Source organism: Fundulus heteroclitus, unplaced genomic scaffold (genome assembly GCF_011125445.2).
Source record: "Fundulus heteroclitus isolate FHET01 unplaced genomic scaffold, MU-UCD_Fhet_4.1 scaffold_54, whole genome shotgun sequence".
In the NCBI taxonomy this organism is placed as follows: domain Eukaryota; kingdom Metazoa; phylum Chordata; class Actinopteri; order Cyprinodontiformes; family Fundulidae; genus Fundulus; species Fundulus heteroclitus.
In genome coordinates this window covers 1678081-1702115 of record NW_023396967.1, presented here as the reverse complement: position 1 = coordinate 1702115, position 24035 = coordinate 1678081, and the positions used below count along the sequence as shown (strand labels likewise).

Below are 24035 nucleotides of genomic sequence, written 5' to 3'. Positions count from 1 at the left end.
TCCCCTATATTGCTTCGATCAGCCTAGCTATTGGTTAGTGCAAGTACAAAGATAATGAAGGTTAGAGGCTATGAGAGGTGATTACACTGGCCAGGTTAGAACACAATGCAGCATCGCAAATGTACTCCCTCTCCGAAGCTTACAGTTCATACTCCAGCGACTTCTGTAAAGTGCGTTACTTGAGCCATTCCACTGTTATAATAGGGTAAGGACAATAAAAATAAAATAATCAAAACAGATCAAAGAATATACATCATCTGTAACCTGAAAACACAAATATCTAGTTTTGGCCACAATTACCCACACATTATCAACCATTTCATCTTGAATAGGTAAAGAACATTTTCAATGGAATCTGAAAAGTGGCTTTTAGTTCATTTGAGGCGAGATCAGATTTAGAAATCACAGACTTGTGTAAAACGAAAAAGGAGCAGCACATTCGTTAGCAGGGGCTTCTCTGCAGCACAGCAACTTTGCAGGTCAAAAATACCTGGATAAATCACAACACGACCAAAAAGAAGAGAATCTGCTCTTCTTAAACGCTGTGTTTTTGTTTTGAATAACGCTAAAGAAGGGACAATAAAATAAAATAAAACCTGGGGTCCTTTGCTTTTTTTCTTCTCCATCTGGTAAACAGCACTGTCGCCTTTAAAGGCAAGCCACATGGAGGACTTTCTTCAGACATCTTCAGCAGACCCACTTTATATCAGCTTACCATGCATCAGCACACATATCTCAATATTTTTTTTTTAGTTTTCCAATGTTGTCTCTTTTTTAAAAACATTACTCAGACCTTGCTGTATTAGGACCAGTAGATCCACGCTAAAACAAACTATACTTGAAACAACCAAAAAACACACAGAAACCACATTTCATTCGTATTTTTTTTTCTTAGTTGATAGTAAATCAGTTACATTAATTTTTAGGTTATACATTTTTAGGCTTTCTCCGTGAATATATAGACTCCTATAGACTCCTAAAGCTTAGCATTATGACCGACATGAAAGAATTAGCAAAAACCGAATTCAAGGGAGAAAAAAAAAAACAACAACAAAGGATTAAGACAGAATGACGGTGAATGGACAAATATTTGACCCCCCCCCCCCTCCCACCCCCAACACCCCACCCCCTATTTTGTGAAAGAAAAACACAAGAGCAACAATTCATAAAACTTAGCAGTTATGTCATTATGCAATTCTAAGAAAGCAATTCAACATTGTGGATTGGACAAATTGCTCAGGTTGAACAGGTTTTGTAGGCAAGCAGAATCTGCTGTTGAAACACACACAGAGGACGCTTTCAGGACGAACATCAAAAGAAATTGGACAAAAATAAAATAAAAAAAAGAGGGCTTTGAAAGTGTCATTAGTACAATTTTTGATTTAAATGGTGAAAGTTCTAGTTGTGAAGGGCATTTGTTGTTTCTTCCCCCCAAAAGCCCTTCCTCTTCTGAAATGTCTTAAGTCCTGTGTGACTTCACACTTTCCCTGATTTCTCCAGCAATGTCACTGTTTGAGCAGTTCTTTTGAGAAGTCACTGATAATTAAAAACAAAAATAAGGCTCCAGAAAAAAAGTTTCTGAAATGAAAATTGTCAGTAGTAAGCCAAAAAAATAGAGATTTTGTCGATCTGAATGAAAAATAGTTAAACCACTGAAGTTTTATTATCCCAGTTCCAAGTCCAACATTGCCTTAAGGATCCTTCAACCCTGTTGGCACAGATAAAACCTATAGAGCATGGCAATGTTGCCCCCAACTGGACACGGAGGGGCATGACACGTCAGTTCCTGATTGTACTGAAATATAAAGTGGCAGTCAAACCCTGATTCAATTGGAGAGAGGAGGGGGCGGGAGCAAGAGAGAAAAACCCATCCGGTAAAGAAAAGAACGCGATGGAACAAGAATAAAAATATGAAAAAAAAAAAAAAATGCAAAAAAAATTGAGTGTGGTGCCTGCTAGGTAACATTTAATCAGCTTATTACTGTTGCACAAGAGTTGGTGGTGGTAGGTGGGGCATAACAAATAAAATAGAAATACCGAGAGAGAGAGAAAAAAAAAAAAAAAAAAACGTTCACCAGGATTAAATAGAAAACAGAAATGAGGGGCTTGGTTGCATTTTTCATTTTCTTCTTGTCTTTAAATCGAGTCCTATTGTAAATGATCAAGCCATGGATAAATGTCCTCTATTGTTTGTTCCGGTTTTGGCGCTCCTGTTTGAAGGGGAGAAAAAAAAAACATACATGTTAGACAGATAAATGGTAAATGTTACCACAGTGGAGCTCAGGATATCTTAAAATCTAGCATAAAAGTGCCCTGCATCGGTATTTTCACCCCTTGAACATTTTTTTCCTACATTTTATCACATTACTTCAATGTATTTTTTTTTCAGGACTTTATAAGATAGACCAACATATGTAGTTCAGATACGCGATGTCAGACAGGAATAATTTTTGAAAAATAAACAAAACAATACAATTAGAAAATCTGAAAAGTGCGGTGTGCATTTAGCCTGACAGAATCAACACATAATTCCCACTTGTCTGAAACGGAAGTGATCCACGTCCCTAAGCTGCCCCGATGGTAGGCAAGTGCAGCGCTAGGCAACCGTCGTGGCATCCAGACGAACAAACAAAGTATAATTGATACTCCTGACCAATGTGCAAGAGAACGATACACAAAAATGATTGCTGCTGTTGTGAAGTAGAGAAAGGAACAATGCCAGATGAGATGAAGCGGACAAACAGCCTCAGATATCGTACTATGGCATAATTACTTAAGTGAACACGAAGAGTGCCTACGCAATGGAGGAGATTTGTGGCCTAAAATCCGTAGATGAAGACAAACTGTGTTTTAACGGCTTAGTAAAGGACGTCCGAACGCTTTATGTGAATAACAAGGTTCTGATGCCTGACAGTAATTACAGTAACGCACACCTACATGCCCCTCCTGGCCTTTAGATGCAAACAACAGAGACGTAGAAAATTATGAACAGGATAGTTCCTGCGCACATATCGGTAAGTGCTGACTGGTTCACAAAAGGTTTGATTTCTTTTTTTAACTGGAATAAAAGTGATCAGAGCAGATTCTTGCATTTTTAAACGGCTGATGCTTGCAGTCGATGTTTCCAAGCCAGACCCGCTGACGTTCAGCACGCGACTCCTGCATTTGTCGTCCTTTGTATTCTCTGATTTTTGGGGATGTGGTGAAAACTGCACTTTGCACGGTTGGAACATCCCACCCACTCCACCAACATGAAGTAACCATTGCAAGCTTTGTAAAAAAAAAAAAAAAGAAATACTCCTCAGTAATCAAACTTAGTCATTTCTAAAAGGATTCTGTCTACCAACTACGGCTGCACAATATATCGCAAATTTATCGTCATCGCAATATCAGGGACCGCAATATCGTCAAGAACTGCTTGGAGTGCAATAAGCGTTAGATAATTATTTAAACGCCCAGCATTCATTCAGGCTCTCAGAGCCCCTGATGTTTGGTTAAATTTGTTGTTTAATGAAAGACAAAAAGTATGAGAAGGTACAGAGGTGGTAAGTAGACAAGAAACTGCAGCTAAGTTATGTCATTGCCAAAGCAACATAAAGTTGCACAGAGGCAACCTTTTCTTTAAAACCTTGTGTTTGAGATGAAAATTATAACTGCTTTTGTTATTAGCTGAATAACTTACTCACTGTCTGGAGTCTGTTTGCTTGGCACATCTAGATAATTAACATATTGCCCATAAATTTCTATTAAACAGACCTAGCTTAGACAGATTGAACAGAGAGGACGTGTGAACTTCAGTTTTAAGTCTTGCCACATATCAATTTGACATTTTACATTTTAACCTCTTCTGAGCAGAGCACCTTCTTCCGTTTTGTATCTCCCTTTCCTGCCTAATGGCAAACTGCAAACCCGACTTACTATGACTTCATTTTAGCCATAGCCTTCTTTCAGTCGCTCTTCCACTAAGGCTAGATTGGTGGAGGGCACAGCTAATAGCTGTGTCCAAAGTCAGATGTCAAGGGCCGTATGCTGCTTGGTATTTTAAGTCTCTGCGGTTCAACACAAATGAATTGGACAAAGAGCCTCTGCAGATCTCGATGAAATACAAAAGAGCTAATTCAGAAATGTCATTCTGGTGTGTCGGAGCAGGGACGCATACAGATCACTCGCCGTTACACTCGTTTGCTTGTGTGTGTTGGTCCATCGCGTAAAATCCCAATAAAATACGTTGACGTTTGTGGTTGTAACGGGACAAAATGTAGAAATATACAAGAGGTTTGAATACCATAGCAAGGCAGAGAATATAAAGGCCTACATGTATCTATTTAATAGCACCAACAAACACTAGATATGGTGATTTCTTTTGCTAAATTTTAAACAATCATTTCTCTTTTAAGTTTAACATTAAAAACGTATTTGGGATGTTAAAAAGCCCCGTCACAAAAATCTAGCAGATGTTTACCTGATCCAACCGAGAGCGGTTCTGTATCTGAGCAGGTTCAAAAGTCTGTCAAAGGAAAAGAAAACAAAGAAAAATGGAAATAATTACAAGCCTCTTAGAAACCAGCTGGTTAAATGCAGCAGGAGAAGAGTTGCACATCCGCTTCAAAAGAGCGGACTTATCTAAAACAGTGAGAGGGCCGGACCCACCTTGCGCACCTCCTCTTCCTCTTCCTGCCTCTTCTCATAATGGGAAAAATCGTCAAAAATGGAGGTGGTGTGTTTGTAGGTGGCGATGATCTTCAGCACCTGCTTGGCCTTCTCCAGAGGAACCTCCTGGGTATCGCGGGAGTTGGTCACTGGCTTGTTGTCGTTGTTCTCCAGGCGGATGTGGCGCAGCTGGCTGTTGGGCACGTCCTTAACGAACAACCAGTCCACGTCGAACTTGCCCTTCCACTTGTCCTGCGCCCAAACCCCGGCACTGGTGCCGTAGTCCACCGGCGAGCGCATTTCCGCCACGCCGCAGAAATGGCCGCTGCCGTTGACGCTGAACAGCAGGTACACGGGACCCTTAGCATTCATTGCCCGGAAGGCCGAGTCCAGCCGCTTGTTGCCGTGCTCCGTGCTGCACCAGATGGAGTACTTGATGGAGCGATGAATATCATCCTCGGAGTAGCTCTTAATAATAAAAACGCGGCCGTTCTTCAGATTCCAGTCAAAGTCCTTGGGGTTGTAGCTATGGGCGGCACGCAGCTTTTCCAGCACCGGGTGGGATTCTCCACCGGGTCCCTGACCGGCGCATGTTTGGGGGCCATTGTTCCCACCGACGACAACTCCCATCATGCCACTCCCGTCTGGGCCGAGGCCCCCCTGCCCGTAGCCTTGGTTGCGGTTGCGCGGCGCGATCCAGCGGGTTTGGGGTTGAGGTGGCTGGGTGTGGTTTTGGTAGGGCTGCGGTGGCGGCTGATGGTGCTGGTGGTGCGGCGGCTGAGGCTGTAAGGCCATGGGCTGCATTTGGGGTTGCACTAACGACTGGGGGGGAGGCGGCTGCATGTGTCCTTGCTGCATGGGGCCTTGAGGTGGCATGGCGTGAGGCAGCCCGAGAGGCTGCTGTTGCTGCTGCAGTGGGGCTGTGGCTACTTTAGTGACTGGGCCCTTGTCCCAGGTCCCAATATTCATGTTGTGTTTGATGGGCGGTGGGGGGAGAGCCCCCCCCGGATTGGGCATGCCTGGCTTCACCTTGGACTTCAACTGCTGCGGTTTGGCAGGCTTGCTGGCGATGGCGGCCCAGGAGGTGGGTTTGGGTGGAGGCATTCCTATAGGTGTGGCTCCGTTCCCTGTGGCCGCCACTCCGGGTCCGCCGATCACAGACCCCACCGCCTTGACTCCCGATCCCTGACCAGAGACGTCCCCTCCGATCTTCAGCCCAACCATCCCCTGTTCTAGGCTGTTCATACCAGGGGCTTTGTTCAGGGTGTCGCTATGAAACCCTGTCTGACCATCAGGCACCAGGGTGCCCCCAAGGGAGCTGGGAGGATAGCTATAGCTGCCACCATAAGCTGAACTTTGAGTCTGCTGGCCCTGGGAGCCGCTCGTGCCCCAAGCAGAGAAAGCAGGGTTTTCAGGGAAAAAGTTAAACCTGTGGGGGTAGATACTGCTTCCCAGTCCTCCTGGCTGGCCAAACACGGTATCCGGCATGAAGTGATGGTCTCCATTGCTCAGAGGTCCATAGGGCGTGAGGTATGGAATCGGGGGGTCCCCACCGGTGGACCAGGGAGCCTCACTCAGTGGGTAAGGAAAACCAATGGAGGGAGCGTAGTAGCTAGACATGTAGGGATCGGTGATGGACTGGTAGCTGTTGTTCTGAAATAAGGTGGAAACATGAAAAATAAAGGGTGACATGGAGGCTCAATTTAACACTCATGAAACAATTCAACGCTAACATGGTACCGCTAATACACACTAAACAGGTAGCTTTTCACATTTATTATTATACTGTGATGTTTGTTCACGAAAACCAAGCTTAAAAGCTATTTGAAAAATTAAGAGTATGATTTACCTGCGTAGATTGACCAGGAAGGTATGGCTCAAAGTCGTTGTCATGGACAGTCTCCTTCTGATGTAGTGAACCATTTTGCACTGCGAACATAACAAATAGACAAAGAGGCACATTTGAATTCACATCGATGGCAGATGGAGCGATTTTTCACAGAGGCCGTTGTTTAGATATGAAGACATCCTGTGCTACCAAGAAAGCACGCAGCACATTTAGATCTTTATTTTTTTTCCTCCTAGTTTCTGTGCAACTAAAATACACAAATCACTTCAAGATGAAACAAACAAAATATTAATAATATAATATACACTAATATAAATCCAGAATAATCTAACAGTGAAATTACAGGATGTATTTTATTTCTCCAAGGTTTTACCCTTTTATCTTTACAAAAAGACAAGAGCAATTACTTAAAATGCTCTCATAACACAGCCCTGTGATGCTAGAAAATGACTCCAGATCACATTAACCGTTGTTCAAGAATAAAAAAAAAATATACGATACACCAAACAGAAAAATCAAGTCAAATTTAGGAGCCTTCAGCTGGATCCACAACAGGGGAAAAAACAGCTATATTAAAAAGGGAGAGTGACAAATGAGCAATTGTAAATCAAGCTTAAAGGAGATATGCCACACATAACCAGACTGTGCGCTTTGCGCCATCAGGACACATTCATACTGAACACTCCTAATAGCAAAATGTTGTAGAAGAGGACATCCTTAAAAAAAAAAAAAAAAAAAAGCATGAGAGAAGGGAAATGTGGGCTTTGATTATAAAAAAGGTGTGGAGTTTCACTAGAATCTGAGCTAACGGCTTCTGTGATAATGAGAAATACAAAAACTGAAAGCTAAATTCCTCCTGAGAGCATCAGAGCTTAATATTATATTATTTTTAAATAATGAACCCATATACTATGTATGACTTCCCTGTCAAAGGCTACGTTTATCTATCATCTGAGGGCTGTAGTATTGGGTTTATTATTACAGGATCCTCTACTAAAATCATTTTAATTATACAGCACAGTAGAAAGCAAGATAGCGCTTTGATTCATGTGATAAACCCAATACCATTACTGTAAAGTTATAGCCTAAAAAAATAATCTAATCATCCATAGTTTCAATTTATTTTTGGGGTTTTTAGGAATGTTCAAAGAATGCAAGTCTGATGTGTGTTTATGGGTTTAGGTAGAAAGTTATCTGATGCTGTTTTTAGTAGTTCAAATATATTCTGCAGTAACAAATGAGACCTTCTGGCTGAACAAAAGAAGTCAATTATCGAGCATGTGATGGAACCACAAGAAACAAAACATACAAATATAGTCAATTTAATGTCAGATGAAAGAATGCTTTTTTTTAAAGAAATTAAGCTATTTTATTTGTATTTTTGAGTGACAACTTATCAATTGCTTAAACAGAAATTAATAAAATAATTATCTATCTATCTATCTATCTATCTATCTATCTATCTATCTATCTATCTATCTATCTATCTAAGGACATAAATCCCCCTAGAATCTGAGCTTAGAACAACCATTTTCTTGGTATTACTTTAAAGGTAATCATATTTTCTCTCAGAATAAATTAGTTATTGACATAAAACCCCCTCTAAATGTTGGTAATATACTGACGTAAAGAAATTATTGTCCTTTACTTGTTTATTTTTTTCACTTTTCTAGAAACATTTGTCCCCATCAGGCTGTGACAAAAATCTAACCATGTAACAATAACTCACTTAGAAAAAGAAAAAATAAATAACTCCAATAAGTATTTCCTCTGGCAAACTAAACAGAACCACCACACTGATCAGATGCTGTGAAACTATAACCCTTCATCGCCTACCTTTAGACGCTTGTCCCTTTGATCTCTGCATCCAGGTTGGTCCAGGAAACAAAAACAAAAAAAACAAGAAACAAATGTTATTTTATTTTTTTAGCGATTGTGCTTTTACATCAGGCATATTTACAGCTCAAGGATCGCTCTGCAAACTTCCTTAAAGGGCCAATGCATAACACTTCCGAAGAGCAGCCCTGTGGTGGAAAAAAAACATGACCGCTTACGGCTAGTCGCTGTCACTTATTTTGGCACACTGTATCATTTTCTGGACATCTTAAGTCAATTAGCCAGCTAACGCTAGCGTTACTTCAGTAGCAACTTCTATACCGCAGCAACTTTAAAGTAGCTTTCTAAACGCCGACGGCGCTCAAGCTACATGAACAGATGATCCAGAATAAAAAAAAAAATCAAGGCATTTCTCAGGGCAAAGACACGGCAACGCATTCCACTAAAAAGTTGCTGTTCAAAGAGCAACTTACCCTGTGCCCATTATGTAAATCTGTTTACCTTAACTCGCTTTAGGGTTTTCCCAACTAAAATAATGCCCTGGCTACGGATATTTGTGTTCACGACAAAAACAAAACACAATTCCTGTCGAAAATACACCCGACAGCACGATGCACGCAGAGTTATAGGTGTCATCTCTCTCGAACGTCAATAAAAGCCTTCACGGTGTTCGCGGAATGCAGCCAGCTCGCTAGCTACACGCCGAGGCTAGCGGCTAGCTAGCACTTCCGAGGAATAGCCGTAGCCCAAATAAATCGATAACGTTAGCAGGTAGTTAGCTCGCGAGCTCTCACAACTGGCGAGATATAAGGCGTCCTTCATACCTGAGGGTCAATGCTTGTGGTAGACATAATTCATTAAGCAAGTCCCTGGTTTTCTCGCGGAGCCCGAGCCTGTGACTGAATTTCGACCCCCGTGATTTGTGAGCAAGTTCACACAGCTCAGTAGGAGTTAGCTCAAAGGGGGGCTAGCAGCGCCGCTTAGCTTGTGGCTAGCAGTTGTAGCGCAGGCTCAGCTGAGTATTCTCCCAACTTCCACAGTTTCAAGTCAGGCGCCTCGGATACTGTATCCCAAAGGTGTCCAGTCCGAGTTCAGTTTTTTTCCCCCCGAGGTGAAGCACTTGTCGCCGCGTGGCAGCCCCGTGGATCTTGAGTATTTATCTCTTCGTTCGCCTCTTACTTAGTCTCTTTTTTTTTTTATTCCACAGAGGGAGAGAGAGAGAGCGAGCGAGTCCTCCTCGGTTACGTTAAAGCCCCGCACACTTCCCCAATGGCTGCTCCATCCGGGCTCTGAGCTGCCGCTGTAGTTCGCGTCCTCCCCCGCGGGGCGGCTAAAGTTTCAGCATCTTCTCCAACAAACCTGTGTTCGCTGCGTTTTTCAGGCGCGTCCCAATAAATTAGATTATCATCTAATCGGTAACCTTCATAATTAGAGTGATACATTTCAAGCGTTTTTTTTTTTTATCATAACAGCAAACCCATAAAATCTTTTTTTTGTTTTGTTTGTTTTTATAGAAAATCAGAATAAGCTATTACATAATACTGGTAAAAAAAAATAATAAAAAATTAACACGTAACTTTTGTCTTATGAAATGGACTACACACAGTCATGAGGAAAACTGCTGACTTGTCATTGACTTCCTCCACAACAAGTGTAAACCACAAAAGGTCATTGCTAAAAAAAAAAAAAAAAAAAAAAAAGCTGGAAGTTTCACTAGTGCTGAATCCAAGCACATTGGTGGAAAGTTAGGTGAAAAGAAAAAATATCGGTGGGAATCGTGCACGAGCAGCAATGATAACCACAGTGAGGACTATGAAGCAAAGTGCATTTAAGAGTTTGGGGGAGATTCACAAGGGTTGGGGGCTGCAGTCAGGGTTAGATCTTCCAAAGGCAGTTTGCACAGATATATCCAGGAAATGAGGTACAGCCATACATTTTGGATTTTATTTGGAAATCTAGGTCCCAGAGTCTGGATGAAGAATGTAGAGGCACCAATCCCAAGCTGCTTGAGGATCCTGGGGCAGGTTTCCACAGTGAGCGATGGCTTGGGGAGCCATGTCCTCTCCTGGTGCTTCTCCGCTGTCTTTTAGAAAGTCCAAGTACCTTTGCTTGACATTTTACAGAACTTTATGCTTCCTGACACGATAAATGGAAATGTTCATTTCCATTTCCAGCAGGAGTTGGCATCTGCCTACACTGTCAAACGCACCGGTATATATAAACGCACCAGTATATATAAACTCACAAATATATATATTGTGCTATAATCCGTGCAATAATCCTGAAGAAATGACTTCTGCTGCTATCAACACCTGAATATATGTCAATACACATGTATGACACATGTGTATATATATATATTATATATATATATATATTATATATATATATCTATATATATATATATATATATATATATATATATATTTATTTATTTATGTATATATATATGCATATATATGTATGTATATATATATATATATATATATATATATATATATATATATATATATATATATATATATATATATATATAATAAGACATCATATGCCCATTCCTATTTCTTTTTGTATTTTTATTCTTTTTGTATTCTTTTTGATCCACTGTATATATAAAGATTCACTGTATATAACTGATACACCTTTCCTACTTTGCACCTTCACTTATGAGCCGATGTGGCAAGTGAATTTCTCCAATGTGAGATCAATAAAGCCTATCTTATCTTATCTTATCTTATCTTATCTTATTTTATCTTATCTTATCTTATCTTATCTTATCTTATCAGTACCTGCTTCAATGACCATAACTGTGCTTGACTGATGGAGATGCGGTGGGGCATTGTGAAGAGAAAGATGATTCACTCCAGACATAAAAATTAAAGAAAGTTGAAGGTTCCTATCAAAGCAATCTGGGTTCCTTGACCCCTCAGCAGATTATCTTTAAGCCGTGGTGCACTGATGTAGTAATTCATGCAAAAGGATCCCTGATCAAAGCCCATCTGCTGTACAATATACCAACATACTTGTTAGTTGATATTTCTATATAAAAATACCTTTTATATTATTCCAATGTGATATTGTAATGTTCTGAGATGCTTAATTATTAATTTTAACCACATGTAAGCCATAATCGTTAATATTAAAAGAAAATAACACCTAAAATGTGTCAGTGTGTGTGTAAGAAATACATGTTGTATAATAATGCACCTCACTTTTTGAGCTGAAATACTCACATCAGAGGAACATAAATAATAGTGGTAATGATTTCTAACATCTAAAGATTATTATCAAAAGCTCTGAAACAAAGCAGTGATTATGAATGTCTGTTTCAGTTTTTTTTTTAATTTAAACAGATATTTCCAGGTTAGACAGATCAAACGACAGCAATGATTAAAAAAAAAAAGTTAATATAGTTGAATTGATTTATGCAGGTTCAAAAGTTTACATTTAGGCTCAAATATTGATATATGGCCTCACTAATATTTGGTAAATTTCCCTTAGCAAGTTGCACCTCAACCATCAGGAAGCTTTTGTTACTGCTTTGGCTGGAGGTTTCACATTTCTGCAAGGCACAATTAATCAAGATGTGTTGCCGTCTTGGTATGAACCACTCTCTAAAACATAATCCAGACATTTTCCAATAGAGAGGTGGTCAGAGCTTTGAGAATCCCACAGCAGGACCTCAATGTCAGTGAGTGTCACCCATTTCAAAACATTTATTTATGTGTGTTTGGATCAAGGTGCTGTTGGAACACCCAATTCTTGCTGTTATTTTAAGGGGCAGTGGAAGAATTTACAGGCAGTTTGCAATCTGCTTTGTGCAATGCTGCGGGGAAAAAAAAAATGCCCCACAGCAAGATGATACCATCCCTATGTTTGAAAATTCCTAGATTTGGCCGCCTCACTGTGACTATGTGTTTGTAAAGCAGTAGGTGTATTGCCTGTTAGGGGTTTTAATCCTCATTCTACTTTATCTTTTTAGAAGTTGCACTTTCTCTTCTGTTTTTGTGCCTTTTTTTTTCATTTTAACAAGTTTTATTTGTGTGTGTGCCTTGTCCTGTTATGTGTTGCAGCACAACCCTGTGGTACAAAGTGTTCGTTTTTTAATCCCTGCAGCATTTGTGGGTGCAAACGAGGCCAGGACATATCAGCAGACCATTTGTGGCTTTCTGCAGGGCCTCTTCTGATCAAAAAGTTCAGCTCAGCCTGGCGCTCATGTGGAACTTGCGTGGAGAAATGACACGGGGTACAAAAAGACCGCGGTAATCATCAATCATCGCACGTGTGCTTGTTATCTGACCTGCGTGCGGCTTTTGATCAGCCAAAAAGCTAGAGGCGTCCGACCGTCCGTGCATGATATACATCATCCACTTTTTGTAACTTCCATCTTATTTATGTTCACTTCTTATGAAAAAAAGTACTGGTCATTACTCTCTCCGTTCTCAGGCTGTTGTCTTGTTTTTTGTCCCATGTGTCAGTACTGAGCTGGGTAAAAAGGCCTTTGCTTACTCTGCTCCCTCTACGTGGAATTTGCTGCAAAACAACTTGAAACTTAGTAAATTGGTTCCTTGAGTATTTTAAGCTGAAAATGAGATGCTTTGAGTTGGACTCCCTCACATGTCAATGTTTTAAATGAGATTTTTATTGTAAGTGCATATTTGGCTTTTCTTGTGTGTGTCTTTGTACGTATGTAATAATGTGATGTAATTTTGATGCCTATCTTGGCCAGGTCTCCCTTGCAAAATAGATTTTTAATCTCAATGGGTATAACCTGGTTAAATAAAGGATAAATAAATAAAAATAAAAATAAAATAAATCATTGTAAATCTGAAAATCATGCAAAGTTTTTGGTTGTGAGTCAATTCAGTTAATGGCAGAAAAATTCTTAAGTCATGTCGAATGTCAAACGATGGCCATCATGTGGTGTAAAGCTGTCTAAATCTAAAAGTATGCCATCAAGGCTCATGAAAATCCCACTTTGTCTCTTAAAAAGTGTGTAATTGAGCCAAACCAGCACACATTCCTGTTTGGGCTAAACTTCAGCTGCTGTAAGTGCATAAACTGTCTTTTTCTCCTGTCTCAAACAAATCACAGACCTTTCTAAACGCTTTTTTCCAACTTAATTCCCTATCTCCTTGTAATTATGTTTTGACTGTGCTTCTTAATGTTGACCTTTTATGTCAGAGGAGTTGCAATTTTAACATCCTAAACCTGATCATGTGAAGCTTCAGAGAGTTCGAGCCTCTAGATAAAGCGCGAGTCAACATACGCATTCCGCTTTGGGAATATTCAAATGAAAACAAGAGCAATAACTCACTACAGCAGATTAAGTGTATTTCTTTCATTGTAGTATAAGCTTAAACTCTGCAGGTCCTTGTTCGGTTTCTTCAGGCAACCAAGATGCTAAAACATACGAGTGACCTGTATAAGACAAACGTCTCAGAGAAACCGCTTGCATGCCAGTCAGCTGATAAAATGAAAGCTGTCTGAGAGTTTACATCTGTTGGAAAGCTGCAAAATGCATCTCCCCAAAGGGTAATCTAGTTTTCCATTAGTGAAATGTTTCGAAAAAAGTGGCATTTTTTAACTTCGATGGAGATGTATTGAACTTTCAAACATTTTTTTGGTATATTGATTGATATATCCAACATGTTCAATAAAAAGCTTGAAAAACCTTTTCCGGTTTTTCAAGCTTCAATGTTTGTTATTGGGCTTTTATTTGATAAACCATCATAAAGTAGTGCAGGATTATGGGATAGAAGGAAAATGAGCTGAAAAAGTGTGCCGTGCATTTGTATTCAGGACCATTTCGTCAGATACCTTTAAATAAAATCCAGTTCTAGAGTCCATCTTTGTGAAATTTAATACAAGCTTTTCTGTGAAGGTCTCAGAGGTTTGTTAGACAACATTGGCGGGGTTAAATTGTGGAACAAGACATCAAATACTGAACATCTCACTGCTTAATCCATAATCTAAAAAAAATGCAAGGAAAGAAAGTACAGCATAGCAGAATTCCTACAAAGACTAAGAAATCCATATAAACATAAATTCATAAAAAGGGAAGCAATAATCAGAGAGTCTTTCTACAGGAAAACCAATCACTGTAAGCTGTACACCTTTGGTCTGTGTTAATGAGAGGAGAGAAGGAAGCCACTGTTAAAAGAACAGGACTAGTCTGCAGTTTGCCAAAAGCAATTAAAGGCACACAGCCAACGTTTGGAGGAACGTATTCTGTTTTAGATGAGACCAAAATGCAAAATGTTATCCTGAGCTCACCATCTTCACAGTACATGTTAGTAAAAGCATGTGGCTTTTCTGTGGCAGAGACAGGGAAACTGGTTAGAGTCGATTGGACGATGGATGGAGCCAAATGAAGGCCAACGAGAAGCAAACCTATTAGTGGGTTCAAAACCCACAGAGACTGGGGGAGAAGTTCACCTTCGAGTGGGATTTTCCTTACTCTTCCACAATTATTAACTACTTTTTATTGGTTTCTCTTGAAAATCCTAAGAAAATATATTGAAGTTTCTTGTTGTAAAGTGGCAAAACGTGAACAAGCTTGGAGGCTCTGAATCATTTTCTAGCGGTATCTCTCATTACTTTTCGTCTCAAACATTTACTGATTTTTAAGAGTCAAACTTGTTCCAATTAAATGATTCACCTACTTTTTTCCCGTGAAGCGCAGCGACGACGTGGCGTGTACGAGGTGTCATTCAATCAAGGATCAATGAGCCTACATCCTGGCAACTGGAGGATTTTCTGGAAAACAATCTCCTGTAGGCGGCTGCGCAGGACCCTGCTGCTCATCACATTATTTCAGCTGTTGTTCTGCACTCACCTTCAGTGCGTGCTCCACTATGGACCGCAAAAAGGCTGACTGGCACAGGACAAAAAGAGAGAGAAAAGCCCGCATGTTGCAGAATGACAGATGACAGGGATACTATGCTGCGCATCCTTGAGGAGCCTCGGATGCTCGGAGAACTGGAGAGACTTCGGACCTTCCACAACTGGCCCGCAGATGCACCCGTGGCTTCTGGAGACCTGGCTAAGGCAGGCTTCTTCTTCCTAGGGTCTGGGGACAAAGTCCAGTGTTTCTGCTGCGGAGGGGTTTTAAGATACTGGGAGCCAGGTGACAGCCCAGACGTGGAGCACAAGCGTCATTTTCCTACTTGCAGCTTCATCCTGGGTCGAGCTGTGGGGAATATTCCACTGGCCGCCGGCTCCTCGGACTCTGTGGACGGCCAGCTGTTGAGTCAACTCCAGAGGATGACTATGGATGATCAGGTAACAGCTGGACAAGCAGCGTACCCGGAGATGGAGGCAGAGGACTCTCGACTCGCCACTTTCCACAACTGGCCCTCCGAAGCCTTGGTGCAGCCAGATGTTCTGGCCCAAGCAGGGTTTTTCTACACAGGTACCTACTCTCAATGCCCTATTAGAAGTACTGAAATATAAACATTTTAATGAGCTCCTTTCTGTAGCGGCTTTCGTATAACACCGGAGCATCCACTAGAATGTTTCAGTAGATGGTTGCTGCTGGAGTGACCTCTTCTGTGTGCGAGTTCATGCTACAATTGTTCCTGCTGAGTCAGGATGTTGGGGACAGAACAACCTGGACAAAGCAGGAGCCGCCAGGCAACATGCAGTGTGGACTGTATGTTTAGATAATTTCGTTTATAAAATAATGTTAAAAACATTTCTGACCCCCTCCACCCCTCCGAAATGGGCTGTTACTGCTCTGTAAGAGTCGGTAGACGATGCCAGAGAACCAGATAACAGCTGTTTTATTTGGGTTACTTTTGACACATTGGACAGCATTATAGGTTTGTGCATTGAGTTGGAAAGTTCATTGAGTCTTTGTCATCGAACCCTCTCTACAGCATGCATTTATTGATTTATTGTCTATCATCTCAGGTCATGGTGATAACGTCAAATGCTTCTTCTGTGATGGAGGGCTGAGGAACTGGGAGCCAGGGGACGACCCCTGGCAGGAGCATGCCAAGTGGTTTCCAAGGTAACAACAGGACTGTACCAGTGAGATGAGAAAAGATCAGCTACAAATTAATTTCAATCTGTATGATACGCATTAAAGTCCATGAGACTGAGCCACTACTGAAAGATCCAATGCCAAAATGAGCCCAAACACAGAGATTAAGTCATTTTCTCATTTCGTGGAGTTGATTTGAAATAAAGGATAAAAATAAGTAGAAGAAGGCGGTTTTATTCTGAAATATTTGGTTTCTATCAGATACCTTGAGAATTATTATAATTTTTTTTTTTAAATCAAATTGTGCTCATTGTCAAATTTAATTTGAGTTTTAGACCTCAAATATGTGTGAAATCACTTGATTAAAAACCAAAATTTAGCCTGTAGAAGTTTTCACAGATTGCAAAATAAAGCTCAGAGGAGATGGAGAGTCTTGGAGCAATTTTGTTTTAAGCCTTGCTGGAGATTCTTAACTGGATTTAGGTTTGGACATTGGACTGGTTGTTTTAACACACAAATATGCTTTCATTTAAATTGTTTATTTTTCTGGCTGTGTGTCTAGAGTCGTTGTGCTTGAAGGTGAAACCCCACCCAAGTCTCAAGTCCTTTGCATCCTCAAACAGATTTTCTGCCAGAATTACTCTGTATTTCCTCCATCTCCCATCCACTCTGACCAGTTTTCTTGTCCTTCATAAAGAAAAGATCCCCAACAGCATCATCCCAGCAGGGTTATGTGTCAGGGTCAAGCGGGTGGATTCTGAAAATCATGTGTCCTTTCCCTTCGACTTAAAAATTAGGCTTATCACTTTGCAGTTTTGTCCGGTATAATACATTGTTTTTTTGTTTTTTCGCCTATCTTAAAAGCAGCCTCTTTATGTTCCTTAGATGTGAGTTTCTGATCCAGTCACGAGGTCAGGAGTACATCAGCAACATCCAGGACGCTCATTCCCACCTGGGCGACACTGTGGTAAGAATCTTATTCCTTTTTAGAAATAAGGATTAAAACTACATGGACTAACTGGAAGCATTAGATCAATTTACTCTTTAAGTTAAAACCGGTTTGCTATTTTTTTTTTCACATGAACTTGGTTTCAAGGCAGGTTCGCAGACGTCCATAGGCAGAGACAATGGTGCCAGAAACGGTAAGTCACATCGAGCCTACAAATGGCACAAAAACATTTAGCAAAAGTGAGATGAGAAACACAAAAAAAAGGCACCTACTGTCTGTGCCCAGCCTCAAAGAACTGATGTGCTTTTCACTTACACTTTAAATTCCTTGACTGAATTAATTATTTTCTCAGTCAAGGTGTTCAAATTATACATTTGGTTGTGCATTTATTGCACAACCTCTTTTGTAAACCTCAAATTAACCTTTAAGTAACTTTTCTTTGGAATATAGCAAGTTAATTTTCTGTGTCTACTTAGATTTAAATCTGTATTTAATCAGAAGATAACAATTTTACGTCTTTATTATGAAATCGAACCAGTCAAGACAGGCAGCAGTTCATAACTGATATTTGATTATATGAGCTAATTCTTCTTTCAGGCCTGCAGCCACTGCTAAACGCCTTAGAGGGTGTTCAATTGTTTCTAGCTTTGCAGCAAATGTAACACAGCAGTTATCACATAAAATGCACAAAGAACCATTGCAATCAAATTGTCTGCAGGCATACAGAAGGAGTCTGCAGTTGAAAATGCTTAACATCTTGCCTTACAAAAGTAAGCTACAATGTTTTCTGTTTTTCTCTCCCACTTTTATCTGAGATTGTACCTTTCGTGTGGTCTCAGGACATGTGTAAGACCAACATGGCATTCAGCTCCTGGTTTCATGTCACTTTCCTCTCTTCTCCCTCCACCCTTTCCTTCAGATCTGGTCGGAGGTCTGGGAGCTTCATCAGCCATGCTCTCTCCCATTGTGCAAACTGTGCTACAGATGGGGTTTGAAGCCAGCGTGGTGGAGAGTCTGGTGCAGACTAAGTACCTGCTGACAGGCCAGCACTACACCTTAGTGTCCGAGCTGGTTTCTGATGTTTTGCAAGCAGAGGAGGAAGAGAGGCAGACGGGGCCAAACAGCACAGGTAACAAGAGATGGAAACATACTGTAAACATTTAACAAACTGATTGATTTAACCTCATATAAGCAATTCATTTTTTTTTGATTATTCATACTCTACTCAACTCCTGTGTTGAACCGAGACTTGTTACTCTATATATATAATTATGTATATTCTTGCTAATAATATTGTCTTATGAACCTTTATAAAAAAGGTGATTTGTTGTACTTGCCACCCCCCCCCCCCCCCAAAAAAAAGGAAAAACTGGTATTTATAGTTTAATTGGTCCTTTGGTGGAAATCACAAGTATATGTGCAGAAAGATGTATTTTCTTAGTATTTGGTATAAAAAGTTATGTTCCTCCTTCATGTTACAACTGCTTATTTGGTCAGGATCATATTTACCCTTAAGATCTGGCTTAATGCGTTGATTAGAACATGTTGGATATATTAATCAATATACCCATAAAATGTTTGAAAGTTCAATACATCTCCATCGGAGTTAAAAATGCCACTTTCTTCAATACATTTCACTAATGGAAAACTAGATTACCCTTTGGAGAGATGCATTTTGCAGCTTTCCAACAGATGTAAACTCTCAGACAGCTTTCATTTTATCAGCTGACTGGCATGCAAGCGGTTTCTCTGAGACGTTCAGGGTCACTAGGTAGAAAAAGACTTAAATGTGAAGTTAAGGTCTGGAAGAACCAGGGAATATTTTAAGACGACTGCATGAGGGGTTGCTTCAGGAAAGTTAGAAGGTTTCTACTTATGATGCTCTGCAGCACGTGCCACCCAAATATTACTTTCATAGATAGCTGATAAAAAAAATAAAACATGGACAGTTTTCAAATGAATATGTTCATAGTTTTATATGAACCGTAGTAATTATGAGTTGCAATAATAGAAAGGCATGGTTTGAATGTTATTGACCATGATGCTAAAAGTACCAGTAACATGTTTTTAGATATATTATTCTTATTAGATTGGAAACTATGTGCTTTTTTTTACTTCATTTTCTGCAGATATTAACATCCCATTCAAGGAAATGTTTTCATCCTGTTTTGGGAAAAGTTGTATGTTTTTCTTTACTTTAAAACTTAGAAAACAGAAATAAAAGGGTGGTTTTATAAAAAAAAGTACCACAAATCTCCTGTAGATATTTATGAAAAATAAGTTTTTTTTTTTTAAAAAGCTCATGTAACATTAGCAAACTCCTGATTAGTTTTAATTAGCTGGACTGAGGGCTAAAATGGCTCTTTGGATTGTAAAGTCTGAGGACCCCTGGTCTACCACTATCTGTGTCCTTTAGAGCCAGAGACGAGCGTTGGATCCAGTGAAGGAAATGTGAGGACCGAGACACCCATCCCAAAGAGAGGTCCGTATGCATGTAAAATCTTACTATACAGAACTGGCAAAGCAATTTGTGCCGTTACAATGTTTAACTTAACCTAAACAAGTGTCCTTTTTGGTTTCTATTTTCCACCAGCAAAGGATCAAAGTCCTGAAGAGCTGCTCAGGCAGCTGCAGGAAGAGAGGACCTGCAAAGTCTGCATGGACAAGCTGGTGTCCATCGTCTTCATCCCCTGCGGTCACCTGGTGGTTTGCGGGGACTGTGCTGCCAGCCTGCGTCACTGCCCCATCTGCAGAGCTGTCATCAGAGGCAGCGTTCGTGCTTTTATGTCTTAAGGCCGTCAAAAAAAAAAAAAAAAAACTGCCCCTGCACTGGTGTTGCACAGTTTCCTCTCGAATTTCCACTGCCTGCGATTTTCAGGGAATTTCTGATAATAAGGAGTGCTGCTTTTGTAATGGTAAACAATAAAGTTGTTCGGTTTTAACTCGTCCATGGTCATCATTGCATTCCTAAAATAACTCCCAAGACTTTTAAAAGAGCAAATTTTGTTTTTAATTAACAAACACTATATTTACATGAACACAAAGCACAGTTTTGGATAAACAGGATTACACAATCAGGTCACACGGGGTTGGAGTAACACAAGACAGAAAACAGGAGAACATATTCTTTTCCCCTTTTAATACAAAGAAGAAAGAAATATCTACAAAGAGGTGGAAGCGTTTTCAGTTTGGACCAGCACAAACAGAACCAAAACTACAACCAGGACTTTGGGAAAGCCTGTATTGCACCGAGAGGAAGACCAGTTTTGACATTTTAGGAGGGCCTTTACTACTGAGACCGATTAGGTCACAACAATATCAGATGCTTTGTTTTTCTCATCCAGTGAGCTAACAATGAGTGCAGCTTAATTCGCAGGAAGGAGCTTTGAATTATTGCAAAACCAAACAGCGTACTCTCATCGGACAGAAACCAGCGAGCAGAAGTGTTCCCGCGTTTTTCTGCGTCCAAACAGTTTACATTCTGCTTGTCTGGCAGTGAAGAACTCTTAATATCACGGAGGAATCGGGCGCTCGGTTAAGGTTAGTGCCGGCAACACAGAAGTGAACAGCACTCAAGTTCTTTGTTTGTACAGTGCCTCGCAGAATCATTCAGACTCTTTGAACTTCGTCATACCTTTCCACATTACAGCCACAAGCATCGTTTGCAGCGTTATGGGATAGACAAAGTTGTTAATAACTTTGGAGAGGAACATGATAAAAAAAAAAATACAAAATGTTTTTTTTTTTTTTTTACAAATTAAAATCTCAAAAGAGTGGCTTGCATTTGTATTCAGCTCTCTTACTCTGATGCCCCTAAATAAAATCCTATAGAAGCAACTGTTTTCAGTGCCAACCCAATTAAGTAAGAGTTCCACATGTGTGTAATTGAATTGAACGAGTATGCAAGTACAACTGCAAGCCTAACAAAATTTGGCAGCCTGCCTAAATTAAAAGGGCCAGGATAATGGTGCATTAACAAGAAAAGCAGTGTAGAGGGCCACGGTGAGTCTGGAGGAGCTGTGGCTCAGGTGGGAGAATCTGTCACTAACCAGGGGTGGTGGAAAACTATCACCACACCTCACCCTGAGTAACCCACCGCTACCATGAAACACAATGGTACGGATATCGTGCTCTAGGGGATGCTTCTGTTCAGCAGGGTCAGGGAAGCTGGTTAGAGTTAAAATGGAATGGAGCTAAATGCAGGGCAATCCTGGGATAAAACCAGACCATGGATGTAATAAGAGACTTTAGACATTTCAGCAATGATGAAATTGTTTAGATTGAAATATATTCATGACTTACAATGACCAAGGGGAAAATCCATACCTCATACCTCTACATGAAAATGTGTGGTACAACTTGGAAACGGATGCTCCAAGTCTCCAGAAGTGCAAAACTGGTAGAGACGTACCACAAAAGACATGCAGCTGATTATGGTGCAACGGGTGGTTCTAATGACTCAGGGGGGGTCAGAATATAAATGTAAACCACGCTTTATACATTTTTATTTAGAACATGTTTTAAATTGATGTACTAGTTTGCGTTGGTTTATTACATTAAATACCAAAATATCCATAAAATCATATGGTTGCAATGTGACAAGATTTGAAAAAGTTTAAGAGGTGCAAAGCACTGTAATTTTCAGTTAACACATAGTAAAACTAAACAAATAAAATAAGTGTAGCCGGTATCCAACCTGAGTCATGTGGAATGGAATGTATATTGATTGGGACAACACACCCTTTAAGCTCTTCTCCATCTAAATTCCCCTATTTCCTGTTATCTGAACAGAAGATTTCTGGAGATTTGAAACTGTACACTTTGCACATGACCCGTTTGAACACCAGAGGGCAGTAGTGATTCACATAACAGTAAGGCAACAGAAGCTCTGACTATACAGGACTGGGTGAATAACCTGATGGATATGCTGTAATATGTTCAAAAAGTGCTGAAGTCAGTATAGGCGATATGAATCATATGTGCTCACTATTGTCAGTAAAAAGTTAAAATCAAGCTGTTTCAGAATAAAAGACACGAGTGAGCGGAAGGGTTTTAGTTACTGGTTCACCACTTTCAATCATAATTACCACTGTAACAATTCAAACTTTGATAAATGCAACAACTTGATCACAGCTCAGGCTATCACCATGTACATAAAGAATATACGCGTTGGACTGACAGGGGATGAAGCTCCGTTCTATTCGGGTAGAGATGTAATCCAGCCACACGTAGCGTCCGTACCCAAACAGCTCAGACTCCCATTGTGTGCAATATGAAAAGGTAGAACAATCTCTATTGTTTGCTTCAAGTTAAAAATATGCCTTGCGACTTTTGCAGAAGTGTTTGTAATGATCGCCCTTCCCAGATCTGTCTGCTGTTAGAGTAAAGGAGTGGAAGTCAGAACAAAAAGCTTTCAGCTCGTTGGCAAACACAACACCTGACACTTCAGAAATACTGACTCGGAAAAAAAACAGTTCTAGTAAAATGCTTCAGACACAAAAGTAACACTTGCATGCTGTTCATTTTGTTTGAGCACCTCTTTGCAAGGCTGACGCTCTTTTCCAGTCCTTTGAAACTATGAATTTCCTTATTTACATTTTCTATTTTTGGCAGATGCGTCTGCTCTACCGGTGCTTTTGTTGTCTCCCCCAGCCTTTACTTCTCCCCGCTCCCTTGGCTCTTCCTGCTTTGCTTCTGTATTTATGCATTCAGATCCCAAAGTAAACAGGCGGCAGCACAATGGTTCATTCTGCAGACTCCACCTTAATTCAGCCCTATGGTCAAGATCTGAGCCAAACCAGCAGTAATATACTAAATCAGCCTCCTCTATGACACACAGCTACAGACTGGGAATGCTGGATGCTCCATCATCACCTATGTAATGTTTTTTTTACTGCTGAAACAGGTTCTATACAGTAGAGTTAGCTCATGGTGAAAAGCTCACGAAAAGAAATGATACTTCCAAACACAAATATCACCAATGTTAATTTCCAAATCCTGTAACAATGGACTCTTATTGTGAAGCTGGCTTTTCAGGGCCACACACACCAGTAAATGATAGGTTAAAGTACTGAAAGCCAAAAGGAGACGTCTGGTGCTCGGAGTAGATGTGGGGCGCGTGTGTGAAATCAGCCATTTTGGCTCCATGGGAATTTGCTGCATCACCTCCCTTTGCTGGATGCCTTCCCTATTTACGTAGACCTGGAAAAGCAAAAAAATATGGAAAGACAGAAAAGAGGATTAGCACTTTTTCCCCCTATATGCATACACATAGGCACACACAAAACTCCCCCTGGAAGAATTTATTCAGAATATAACTCCCTGTAGATTGGGGAGAGGAAAGCGTCCTCCCTCCCATTTGAGACGGAGTTGATTAAACTGTCAGGAAGCTCATTAAATATTCATTTCATGTCGGCTGAGAATTATTACATGCGTTCTGTGGCTCATTGTCATCAACTTATTTTTGTAATTTAATTAAATAATCCAATTTCTGGACAGATATTTGCATGTTTTTAATGTGCTTCTCCCAGCTGCTTGTGGCACGGACACACGAACACTTAATCTGCCACAACTGTGCCATTACTTCTGACAGGATGTAGCATGTTTAAGACTGGGGTTTCAAGTTATTTAGAAAAAAAAAGAATGACATGAGCATGAAAGGGTCATCTTCAAAGTACAAGTGCATCGTAGTGAATTAGAGCATCATTATGAAGTTCAATTTGGGCCGAATTTCACTTCAGAAGTTGAAACTCAAATTTATTACA

At 40.3% G+C, this 24035-nt stretch overlaps 3 protein-coding genes across 4 annotated transcripts in view; 1 reads left to right on the top strand and 2 right to left on the bottom strand.

Annotated features, from left to right (window-relative positions):
• Positions 1-2049: 2049 nt before the first annotated feature.
• On the bottom strand, positions 2050-9669 carry LOC105926113 (YTH domain-containing family protein 1). The gene is made up of 6 exons (XM_012862315.3): positions 9160-9669; positions 8336-8360; positions 6500-6579; positions 4651-6303; positions 4463-4507; positions 2050-2210 (listed from the first exon to the last, which is right to left on the bottom strand). Exons 1-6 carry the CDS (start codon positions 9184-9186, stop codon positions 2184-2186), a joined length of 1857 nt encoding a protein of 618 aa, XP_012717769.2. The 5' UTR covers positions 9187-9669; the 3' UTR covers positions 2050-2183.
• Positions 9670-15013: 5344 nt separating this feature from the next.
• On the top strand, positions 15014-20215 carry birc7 (baculoviral IAP repeat containing 7). The gene is made up of 7 exons (XM_012862259.3): positions 15014-15749; positions 16250-16349; positions 17208-17289; positions 17419-17464; positions 18191-18400; positions 19688-19753; positions 19865-20215. Exons 1-7 carry the CDS (start codon positions 15257-15259, stop codon positions 20062-20064), a joined length of 1197 nt encoding a protein of 398 aa, XP_012717713.2. The 5' UTR covers positions 15014-15256; the 3' UTR covers positions 20065-20215.
• Positions 20216-20257: 42 nt separating this feature from the next.
• Positions 20258-24035, bottom strand: part of nkain4 (sodium/potassium transporting ATPase interacting 4) — a 68636-nt gene continuing 64858 nt past the window's right edge. For both annotated transcript variants that reach the window (XM_012862337.3, XM_012862338.3), the window contains one exon: positions 20258-23472. In XM_012862337.3, coding sequence (XP_012717791.1) covers positions 23463-23472 — 10 coding nt within the window. In that variant the 3' untranslated portion in view covers positions 20258-23462. The remainder of the gene's footprint in view (positions 23473-24035) is intronic.

Bases quoted from the DNA above. Each gene is read 5' to 3' on its own strand.
- LOC105926113 (XM_012862315.3), bottom strand. From the start codon at position 9,186: ATGTCTACCACAAGCATTGACCCTCAG. The intron at 4,508-4,650 runs GTGGGTCCGGCC...TTCCTTTGACAG, and splicing joins AGGAAGAGGAGGTGCGCAAG to ACTTTTGAACCTGCTCAGAT. The intron at 2,211-4,462 runs GTAAACATCTGC...CCCTTCAAACAG, and splicing joins ACCGCTCTCGGTTGGATCAG to GAGCGCCAAAACCGGAACAA.
- birc7 (XM_012862259.3), top strand. From the start codon at position 15,257: ATGACAGATGACAGGGATACTATGCTGCGCATCCTTGAGGAGCCTCGG. The intron at 16,350-17,207 runs GTAACAACAGGA...TATGTTCCTTAG, and splicing joins CATGCCAAGTGGTTTCCAAG to ATGTGAGTTTCTGATCCAGT. The intron at 17,465-18,190 runs GTAAGTCACATC...CCTTTCCTTCAG, and splicing joins AGACAATGGTGCCAGAAACG to ATCTGGTCGGAGGTCTGGGA.